We start from the raw sequence: 12,013 nt of genomic DNA on the forward strand, positions 1-12,013 counted from the left end.
CTAAAAGACGTAGTCTCTCAATGGAATGGGCTATTGGTTTTAGTGTAACTGGCTTTAGTGCGTCTCTGCTACCTCCATGGTTTCAGTAACTTCGGTATTTTGGGGGGACGTAGTTTCTAATTTTTCGTCAAAAGACACTAGAACACAATCTGGGAAAAGCACTGGACATTCCCTTGCAAAATAAATTGGCTCCTTTTTTGTATTGGTCTGCGGACTTTTTAGGGGTAATTAGTACTGGTTCGGGATAAAAAATCACTGGTCCGGGACCTCGGGTAATTTTCAGGCCCTGCATACGTGCGCATGCGTAGTTATTACGAACATCTTCTGGGCCTGTCCGTCAAAGGAATAGGGGGATCAAAACGAGGCAATTGCCCCACCCCCCTCGGGCACAGTTTCATGGCACACACGGTCTAATCCCCCACATTTTCCCGTATCGCCCGAGGTGTGGGGGGTGGGGGTGGGGTTTACATTGACTGGCGCATTACCGTCTCATCACAACGAGGTCAGAGCTAGCTCCTCGAATATCTGTCCCCTTCCTGCCGGATATCTATTTGACAAGAGTGTAGGAAACGTTTAATATTTATGGATCGGAGGTTTCCTCAATTATGGTAAATGTGATCAATAACCATATAATGTGACTTTATCCACTGTCACTCCAAGCACCGCTCCACATGCCGTTGCCACCATTCATTTCTGAATTGCAACCGCCATTTTATCGATGGTACGGGAAACTACATTGCATTGTAGATAGATACCACATTGGTCATTTTTCTGTCAAATTTTCAAAATTTTCTGAGAATACGCCTTGAAATCAGGCCCATCATTGAGATGTGTCGCTAATTCATAATAAGTAATGGTTTCCGTATAATTCACGATTTTTAATAATCAAAACAAATGCACGTGGCTATCCCGGTCAAACCGGGGAGCTTTTGTAAACATTGTGGACATATTTGCATTGCTATTTGCATAATTCCCCTTGAAGTTCAAAATTTGAATCAACGGATTCAATATAAGGTAGAAAGCCGGGGATACAAACGACATTGATATTTCTTATGCGTAAACTTGTTGACTATCGGAGTTCGATAAAGCTCTGACAACAACTCTTTAAGTGGTCATGGGAGGACAAATTAATTTGAAACTTATTTTACAACTTTCCTTGCGATTTCGGATTAAATGCCGAAAATCACCCCAAAAGTCTTCCCATAGGCTTCGAATTCAGGGCGGATATGAGAAAAATAAGTCACCTTTTTTCTTGTTTCAAAAACGTTACAAATGTTCTACCAGGTTGCTCGTCAGAAGATCTTGAACACAACAGACACAAACAGCAAAGTGGCGAGGGTTTTTTTTGTGGAGGTCGTTATGGCATCCATTGGTCCGTAGCGTAATAGTATATGAGAGTTACACGCCATTGACGGCTTAGAAAAATAAAAATAAATCAGAGTTTACTGCAACATTAACATATTATTTGGCTTTCTCGTTCGATAAATACTGTTACCTTCACTGCAATGAATGTTATTAACTGTGTGTAGCCTACACTTCACAAAAATTTTCGCTTCTGGCCTGTTTTGACAAAATGTCTCTATTAAATTTCACAAATTAGGCCCACTAAGGGGTAGAACTATCATTTGTCTTAGAATATGGAATGAAAAAAAAGATCACAGGGGACATAAATAGTCACGTGTTCGTTTATGTAAAAACGTTACCGGACATGCATGCTTTTCTATTATTTCAAGACAGTTGCACGATTGAAACTGTTATGTGCTCTTAAGTTTTATTGATTATAGTGAAAATGTACAACGCCGTCACATCATATTACACATTCATTGAAATATCGATAAGTGAAAAGCTATAAAAAGATGAAAATGTACAGATTCTTGTTATATCTTAGATGAAAATTTAATTATCAGAGAGCATAGTTAATGATCATACTGCAATGTAATTCTGGTTACGTCATCCGACGTTCATGTTTTTATACAGTCATTATAGCGCCAGGCGCGATGAGAAATTGCAAAGTGAAAGACATTTCTTCCTGTTTCAGAAGGAGAAAGTTCTCAACTTCAACGATAAAATTATCGAGATATGCCACTGCAAATACACATTTTAAAACGAGTGATGTCAATGTAGCATCAGTGATATTCAAACACGCCATCATTTTGGCAGAGCCCTGGCTTTAATATCTCAGACAAACCCCCACACGCAAACGATCCTTTCGTGCTTCGGTTTGGCCAAAACCTTCTGTCTGTGGAAATTGTAGAACTGCGTGAGAACGAACAGACCTGCACAGGTGCCAATGCCGACGAAAATCAGCATCAGGACGAAGGAGACCTTCGCGCTGTACTCGTACTGCAGGAGGAAGACGTCTTTGAATATGGTCACAGCTGCAAGGACGCCCTCATACACCTTGCCCGTTTGGAAATGGACGCTGATTTCACTGCGAATCTTCAGTAGCGACCTCGACGTCAGGAACTTTTTAGCTTCGCTGCCGATGGCAACACTGAACTGTTGAGAAGACAACAACTAACGTATCAGTGACAATATATTCGTAAAATAGTTACTCGAATACTTCACCTGTATTACGGTGAACGCCAAGTGAACGTGCGAAAAGGCCCTAGTGAACAACTTTATGGGGTTTTAGAAAATGTGAATAACCGAAACTGGCTACAATAAGAGAAGAAAATATCATCACATTTAAAAATATATACAAAATTAGTCATCGTTAGTTACAAAGTCCCGCCGAATAATTTTTTTTTTTTTTTTGGGGGGGGGGGGGGGGGGACCTGACAATCCCTGTTTTGATTCAAAAATTCGTGTTTGTAATTGGTGCAATCATCGTATCGTGGCAGTAATTTGCATACATTTGTATGTTATTGTATATTGTCCTAACACTAATTTTGAATCAGATCTGCTCTGACACACCTGGTAGAGAATGTAACAGTGAGAAATTCGTAAAATAATAACCACCTTACAGCCATATTGGACGGTATCGGGACACAAACTGACATGGATATGCATATCATTGTAAATTTTCCTTGTACCAAGCGTGATTTAATTGGTTCTGGTATTTCTGTGTTATGGCTCTGGACACGAAAATATCATATCTGTTATATCAGTCATATATTGGATCGATCATGACAAAATTGATTTGTGTATCTTTGGCACACGGCTGCCTTGTGCCAACCTTCAAAAGAAATTGGTCCCTGAATGTCTTACGACTCTAGACATGAAAAATGATAAACAATACCGCCTGGCGACCGTATTGGATGGTATCGCAAAACAAATCAAAGTACGTATGTACGTATAAGTACGTTATGTCCTTGCACCAACTTTTAAACAACGTGATTTAAACATGCCTCAGTTATGGCTCAAAACATGAAAAAATTGAACAAAATCCGATGTCAGCCTGGTGGCCATATTTCATTGTATTACAAAACAAATCAAAGTGCGGATGTACGACATAGAGTTTAAATTGTTGAAACAAGATGACAGCATGGTGGAGATATTGAATCCTATAACAACATGTATTGATGTAAATATGGACAATATGTTTTATAACACACCACATGCCCATTCCGTGTCGCGAGTCGCCAGAATTCGTCACGTGCTGATAAAATAGATACGTCTAGTCCCAACCGGATCCACAAAAGTGACGTCAGAGGGTATTTTTTGAAAAGCTGTTTCCCCAGGGAAATAGTTTTGACCAAATTTGGAAAAGTGTCCGGTCACGTGACCGTAGTGTCGTCTGCAGCCTTGCAACAATGGCGGGTGACTAGAACGTGATGTGCGTCCGGGATAAGCGACGACACTCTCTCTAAAACAGAGTTTTTCAACATTTTCCAGCAGTTCAACAGCGTAGGAACTTGAACAGCTCATCGCCGGAAAAGATTAAAGTGCAACTAAGGATGTTGCTAGGTATGCTTAGAATATTTTTTGAAAGAAAGTGGTACTACGTACAACTGAAAAGGTTGTGGAAACATCGCCTATTAAACCTATCACAATTGCCGTGCAAAATATCAAAACACATTAAAAACTATATAACATAATACAACATGAGCGTGTGGTGTGTTATATAACACCTATAACCTGGTCTTTATTCGGGCTATAGCGCCCGTTTATTACCCCTCGTGGCCGTGTGTTACCAGAAATACATCGCTATACCCCTCGGCCTCCGGCCTCGGGGAATAGCGTGACTAGAGGCAATAGGTGTTTAATATTCTTGTACCATTTTCGAAGCAAAAACGTCAAGGTGTGTCTTAGTTATGGCTCTAGATATGAGAAATTGAAACAGAATGGCCACTTGGCGACCATATCAGATCTTGTTGCAAAACAAACCGATGTGCATGGCATATTGATGACATATTTGCGCCAACTTATAACAAATCGGTCCAGGCATTTCCAAGAAAAGCTTAGGGGGCCAGCGGGCGGACGGACGCTCGCACGCACTGACACCACCAAATGTTTAGACAATTAATCCCCACGTACTTCGTCCTTGGGAACTGACTAAGTTTAGGAAATCTTATATTTCAGGCCTACAGTCTTTCCAAGATTGTCAGCTTTTCTATAAAGCAACCAGAATCGTGACAACAAAAAGGAAATAATAGTTGACTTCGCTTATTGTCAGAGCAACGTTCCAGTTCAATGTAAATAAGATGTCGATAATCATATCTTTAGCCATAATTTGTAAGGTGAGCCCTGCATTCTTATTTTTTCTATGGAAGGGGGTAATGCAAAACTAAAGTATACTGGGCTCATGAGCGCTTTGATGCATTAGCTAAGGGGTACGTTTATTCATCTTTCAAGAGGCAGTTCTCAATCCTTGGTTCTCGCATCATGTTGACATTGACTGTTTCGGTGATTTAAATAGTCATTTTTTTATCCTTTGAAATTTGTGCACAGTGAGTCAACTGCTCAGAAATCAAGCTGATAAAAAGCTTGCCCCTTATAATTGTACAGCTGCCGTGAATTAGAATCAACTTATTTGATATGACTAGGCTTTTCCGCTTCGTAAAGAATTGATGTTCCCAAGTGACAAATTGTTTTTATTTCACTTAATTGCAATGCATTCTAGATTTCGCTTCATGCATAATCATTTGTAATTACATTTTTCATGTAAGTCTTTGCAATAAGGCCGGATGCATTGAAATGCGATAAGTTATCACATTCAACACACCTGATGCTGGACGAGGCTACACTCGATTAGAATGACGAGGCCCAGCGTTCATCGGGTGTCCGAAAGAGAATAGCTTGAAATTTCGTCTTGGAAAATACGATAAAAAAGTACAGTTCCTAGTAAAAGTGCACGTGACCTTAGAGTACCGCACATCGTGGAAGTTTGCTTGAAAACTATCTAGCTTTTCCGGACATTTGGGAAACCAAATTTGAAAAACGGGAGTTTCAATAGAGTATTCGTACACTGTATTGACAATGCTGCACGGCATTTAGAAGGTAGTTTTAATGCTCAGCATATTTCCCTTCGGCTATTTGTTCACTGCTGTCATAGGGTGTGACTGTGGCGGGAAGCTCTTACCTGTCGATCGTCACGTGACACGAACAGCACGACATCATTTCCGCATTTTCCATATTGGTATTTAGCCAGTAGGTAGTCGGCAAATTCGTGTGATACCGTCTCCAGGTCTTGCTCCGTGACGCTGCGTAAGCTGTTGAATGAAACAGCGAGGATATCAATACCATTTACCATGGGCTCATAGTACGTGTTGTACTCTTTAAGGTAGTAGGCCTATGCACCTCGAAAGTGAAAGACAGTCACTTAAACTTTTGCAAATGAAACTTTCGACCATTCTCTTACCAAATCAACAATAAAAATCGGGGTCACCCCGCAAAGTTCGGAACTAGCGAAACAAATTGCCCAACATTTTGCAATTTTTGAAATTCAAAATGGCCGCCATCCCTGTGTTAACTCTGTGGGGGAAAATTAAATTTTGGATTTTCGAAAAACTAAGACGGTAAAAGTTTTTCTTTCTTCAAGAGCTTTAAAATGAGCCCCCACAAGTGTGAGATCAGAAAAGAATTGTAGAAATTTGAGAGTCCGATTGTCTGTCCCCGAGGCGCGTTCTACCTTTTGTATAGGGTTTTAAGGGGTAACGATCGTTTGGCATGACGGGGTCTTTCATAAAAAAGCAATTTTACTACCCGTAATGTATGCTTTGCTTCAGCCCCACTAGGTGGGTTTGAGGTTTTACCTTCCAAACTATGGGATGGACCGTAAGATATCGGTAGATGTGGCTGAAAATGGGGGAAACACTTAAGAAGCCAAAAATTGATGTTTTGCAAGTTTACTGCATTAGCCTCGAGTAATTACATGACTTGAAACTGAGAAAAAAGTGTTGCATTTTGGACAGGGATATGCACAATCTGCTTATTCTCGAAAAAATGGTCAGAGCTGAAAAAATGTAAAAAATATTCAAATGCCACCCCAAACAAAATGATATTTCTTTCCAGTCATCGCCCACATCACTTTGAGACCTACACGCCATTTTGTTGTGGATGATAAAAATAATCAGTATAGTTTGTCAAAAACAAACGGCTGACACAGAACGTGCAGGGATTTAAAATACGCTATCTAATATTAAAAAATCTAATATTAAAAATATTAAATAGATTCTGCGTGAGCTGCCTTCTTATCATACCAAGAAAATATTAATAGGAACGACATAGTAATTAGCAGTCACCAGAAAGACTGTTGTTCTGGAATGATAAAACGGAATAAGGAAATCGTATCACCACTTCACCTGTGCGAAAGGTCAAGGGTCAGCAACAAATCTCTTTTGTCTTAGCCTAACTAAGACCGCCCGTCGGTATGCCCGATGATGCGCCTCGGGGACAGATATTCGGACTCTCAAATCTGAACAATGCTTTTCCGATCTACCACTTATGGGGGCTCATTTTAAAGCTCGCGGGGAAAGGAAAATTTTCACGGCCTTAGTTTTCCGAAAATCCAAATTTAAATGTTTTTCCCCCATAGAGTTAGCACAGGAATTGCGGCCATTTTGAATTTCAAATATCGCAAAATTTTGGGTAATTTGTTTCGCAAGTTCCAAACTTTGCACGACTACCCCCGATTTTTATTGTTGATTTAATAAGAGAATGCTTAAAAAGTTTCATTGGGGAAATTTTGAGCAAAATTTTAAGTCTTTCACTTTCGAGGTGCATGCTGCTGTAAATATATATGTTGGTAAATTAAGGATGGAAGGGGTCACCTGGTCATGGTATAGGTGACGGACGTGTCAGTAAACGAAAGTACTTTTGTATGTGTATCATGATCACCGACCCAACGGGATATGAAGCCACACAGGGAAATTCAAAAATGGCCGCGTTCAGAATTCTGATATTTTGATAATGAATTTATAGGAGTAACTTTTGAGATATTGCTTGCAGAATGTCTACAGGCTTCCATGGCAATCGTGCTTGCAGGATGAGTGACTTTTACCGATGCCCCTACACAGAGATATAAAGTGTGAATGTCATGTCTGGTGTGGTATGCGCCAAAAGCTCAAACGGAACCTTAAGAATGTTTCCGAGATCAAGTCAACTTCAAAAAATATAGTCCTCGCATTTCCTGTGTTGTAAAGGATTTGATTCAAGCATAGACAGTAGAGGGGGAAGTACTCCCCATCTTCTATCTATAATTCAAAACTTCACAACAATCGTATTACTGCGCATGCGTTTAGACGGCTTCATACAAAAGTATTATCTTAATCGACTTTATGGTAATCATTTCGCGAGATCATCTCAGGGACTATATGCATTGAAATTTAAAAGAAAGATTACAACGTGAAAAATTGTCCACTTTCACATCTCCTGCGATAAGGTCTCCCTGGAGAGAGATTTATAACGGACAGTGACCGTGTGAATATTACGGTGAGATATATCATTGCGGCTTATTCATGTCATTGGCTATTCACCTACACACTGAGAAGCTATCAATACCATACAAACCATTTACATATTATGCTTATATGCAATCCAGCCAGCCGCGAATTTTTGATAAACAATCAATGCACTACAAACGATTCTCTTGAAAATAGCAAGTTCCTTCAAGTTGAAAGGCAGATAAAAAGGGGGATTTCTACCCCTTATCTGTACAAAACAGAGGTGATTTGATACACGGTACATGTCTGAAGCGAAGAAATGTTTGGAATTGAAGGATGTCACAATAAATACACTCTTCGTTTACAAAACGTGATAAGAATGACTGATGTCCCCAGGGTGACGTCATGCAACCTGGCATAATTTATTGCCGTGGCTGCATTCATCGGACGTAGCCTCCTATGGGTATTGTAACCACCTCATCAAAGATGACATTTCGGGGATCGCTTTCAAAAAAGGGGGCTAATAAGTTGATACATCCACTGCGAGCGCCCGTATCACTCAATGCAGGTCACAACGAAAGAAATAACACTGCTCAGTCGATTTGTACTAACTGTCCTTGTTTTAGTGTAAAACGAAATACTTAGACCTCCTTTGGGAAGAGCTAAAAGTATGACGATGTAATATTGGCAAAGCAAATGGAGAAATGGGCACTCAAGGGTGGTTACCTTTTCAGGAGATATATTTTCGGTACTATGGCAACTGTCACAATGAATTTCTTATCTGTTTCATTGACACAGCCGTGGCAATCACACGTCGTGAGGTTCTGCGTTTCTTCCAAGACTTCTTCGATCTCAGCAGCTGAAAGAAACGGAAGGAAAACTTAGTGCTGACCTTTAAAATAGAGTGAAGTGTGGTCCACCTGATGATGGCACGCGACTAGCAATTAATGGTGATAGCATGATGCAGATTTGCAATTCATTCGGGAATACATCTCGAATGTCACACAATATATGTAAAAGTAATTAGAAATTTGCATATTTATAACACAATTATCGTAAACCTCATTATATCGCCGTAATTATTGTGTTGCATCGTTAGTTATGGCTTACTTTAGAGTAACGAGTTGTCCCTGTTGGGGACACTCCGCATACTTGTCCAAACAAGTTTGTTTTGGTCGTTGAGGGCGTAAGTCTACGATCAGATATTCGTTGCAGCCTGTATCAAATTCGACCTTCTCACTTTCCTTATTTAAAGGTTTTTGCACACAATAATTTCGCTACAGATAGCAGCTACGCTGTTATCACTGATATAGAATACTAAATGAACATAAAGGCTATTTTTTGAAGAAGAACAAAGATAGACTTTCTCTCCCGGACACAGTTTTTGATATCGAGGTAATTTTTTATCATACATACAACGCACTCTATACGGTGACAAGAGATACTCTTGCAGTTAGCTTTTGAGATTTGACCTTTTTCATTCTTATCACATCCCTTTCCGATAACTTTCGTCCTAAGTAATTCCTTGTTCCATAAATTTTCTTTACTAAATGGAAAAAAATGTATCATTCACATTTGACGGAAATGAAGAAAAATCAGGCATTATTCAGAGGTTATGAGGTTGTAAATATTATATCGATCAGGTCGGGGCGGTCTGTTTTTATGACGTCATATGTACGTGCGTGAATTATTGACTGTTTTATGCCCCCTTGATAAGCCGGTATATGAATTTGAAGCAAAGAACTATGGACTGTTCGATGACCGATTCCTCAAGTCAAGAGGAAAAAAATTACGACATCGAGACGATTTGTCATTAACGAAAACCGGTTCCCATGTCTCGACAGTGGTCACATACTGGTATCCGTTGACACAAAAAAATCTATAATATTGGTGAATCACAGACTGATCTGAAGGACTCGGCGCCTAGACTGATCACGTGATCGTTCGTCCCAGCTTTTTGCAGGTACTCAAATATTATTATTTTAACACCGCAGGAACGTGATCAGCATGTTGTATTCACGCCACTGCACTGGCACGGAAGTCAGATAAGGTTGGATATTGCCAGATCTCGATGACTTCAACCAGCAAAATGGGTTGGAAATTCCCAGCGGCTCTCAGCGCACGGATAGTGATAGGCCCGACGCGAATTCACTCTCGGCTGGATTTCGCATGCGCGGGAAAGGAATTATCAAAAAAGCGCACGCCCTCGGCCGCCCCACCTGTCGCATAATGAGAATTTGTGATGCTACATCAGGGATTATACACTAGAATTTCATTTTGGTGTAATAAAACCGTTAATTATTGTGCGAGCAGCCAGGGTAGACAGATGTCAGAGTATATATAAGATGTGTTGATGGTATAGCGGGTATGCCCATCCTGTCATAAGGGTGTATCTGAGCGAGTATAATTTTTTCATACTGAACCATATAATCGGTGTGCCAATTTTCTAAAATCCAAGACTGTATGTACACATTGAGAAGCTCAGAACCTACTTATGCGGAATGGAGGACATAAAATCTGACAAATGCACCAAGTCGGTTGCAGACGCCGTTTAAGATTACGATTTCTGATTCAGAAGGAATATTCGTTTATGCTAAACCATGGCATGTAATTGGTGTTTAAAATTTCTAAATATTACGACTGTGTACATGCAAAGAATGCGCTGATTTGGAGAAGGTAGTAATATAAACCCTGATATGCAGATCAATCAGGTCCCAGATGCCGTTTGTATTTTATCTGTTATCTCAGTAAACGTAAGGCAGTTGAACCAGAAACTCCCACTTGATACGTTTCCATCTTCTAAAGTGGGGCTCTCCGTGACTGTAGTTGTAAATAATTGATTATTTCAGAACGGGGGGATTTGGCTGGTTACTTTTAAGCGAATTTCTCGAATTTGTCGCGAAAACTTGAAAAAGAGTCACTTTGTCCTTATCTGAGTCGTGGCTGTTCCCACCCCGCCCAAGGCCCATTAACGGATAGATATGTTTGTGTATACTGCCTGAACAGAGCGAGAGAGTGACTACATAGCAGGAGGAGTGTTCTTGAAAAAAAGGTTTTGCGTTCAAGGCACTCTTCTTGTTGTGTCGATACGAGTGAAAAATGTAAAATGTCGTCTTGAAATATTAACACACTACGCTTAAAACTGCTGTGTCGTTTAAAAAACTGAAGCTTAGGTGTAGGCGGCATGGGGACACAAACGGTTTAGCGAACAAAGTTACTGAGATAGACTTTGCATGAAAAATTAGATGCCATTCGATCAAAAAGGGTAAAAAAATCTCAGGCATGAATCTGTTTCTGGCGTAGGCTTGCTTTGCCACCTGATCTTCTGTTCGGATTTAGCGTAGTGCAGCTAAGAAAATCGATAAATAACCGTGGGCAGGCCCCGAGTTTGAATAGCGCTGGGCTCTCGGTATTGACACGTCAAGATGATTTTAATGCTATTACAGGCGGATTTCTTCTGTCATTCAGCGGCCAAGACGATGTGAAAGGACCGACAATTAATACACCGTTAAGCCAAGTCGCTCAGGTGACTCTTTGACGGGAGGTTCACCAACACGTTAACTGAATTCATATAGATATCTTACATGAATAATAGATGGAGAGAAAATCCATCATTCGTTGTAAAGCAATTAAATTTGATATATGTCGCCAAAGATGGGCCGCGGAAGCTGATTTATTGCCCTCTATTCTGAGGCTCGCTTTTAATAAACTCTGAGAAAATGCTATCCGATTTTTCATTAAAGTATCCACGTCAATTTTCTGGCATATAATTATCGCTCTCGTGTCGTTGTCGTTCGAATAGTCGACAATTTGCGTCGCCTGAAGGCCCGCGTGTAGTATTATGGGATAGATCGCCACGTAAATAGAGCAACTGGAATACTGCCCGAGAGGACGTTAAAAAGAGGTATATGATAAGTGACGTGATATTGCACGGTTGGGAGAACTCGCAGGGACGATAACGAGAGCAAGATGAATATTATTCGTGAAGGCGAAAGGAGCAGTTCATAAATAACACAAATGTAAGCATGTCGGATAACGATATATACGCTTCGATCAACATCAGAGGAAAACCTCTCCGAGTCCTGCATGACACTGCATATGAAAGACAAAAGTCTCCAAAATGTAATATTTTTAATACAAGCTTCGAATTTTACCGGCCGTTTTCTCCATGTAACACACTTTCTTCA

The 12,013-nt window shown here is 40.2% G+C and overlaps 1 protein-coding gene across 3 annotated transcripts in view; it reads right to left on the reverse strand.

The window, feature by feature from the left end:
* Nucleotides 1–1,746: 1,746 nt before the first annotated feature.
* Nucleotides 1,747–12,013, reverse strand: part of LOC139118908 (uncharacterized) — a 31,285-nt gene continuing 21,018 nt past the window's right edge. For all 3 annotated transcript variants that reach the window (XM_070682476.1, XM_070682474.1, XM_070682475.1), the window contains 3 exons: nt 8,553–8,685; nt 5,525–5,654; nt 1,747–2,499 (listed from right to left, as the gene is read on the reverse strand). In XM_070682476.1, coding sequence (XP_070538577.1) covers nt 2,179–2,499; nt 5,525–5,654; nt 8,553–8,685 — 584 coding nt within the window. In that variant the 3' untranslated portion in view covers nt 1,747–2,178. The remainder of the gene's footprint in view (nt 2,500–5,524; nt 5,655–8,552; nt 8,686–12,013) is intronic.

Source organism: Ptychodera flava, chromosome 19, assembly GCF_041260155.1.
Source record: "Ptychodera flava strain L36383 chromosome 19, AS_Pfla_20210202, whole genome shotgun sequence".
Taxonomy (NCBI): Eukaryota; Metazoa; Hemichordata; class Enteropneusta; family Ptychoderidae; genus Ptychodera; species Ptychodera flava.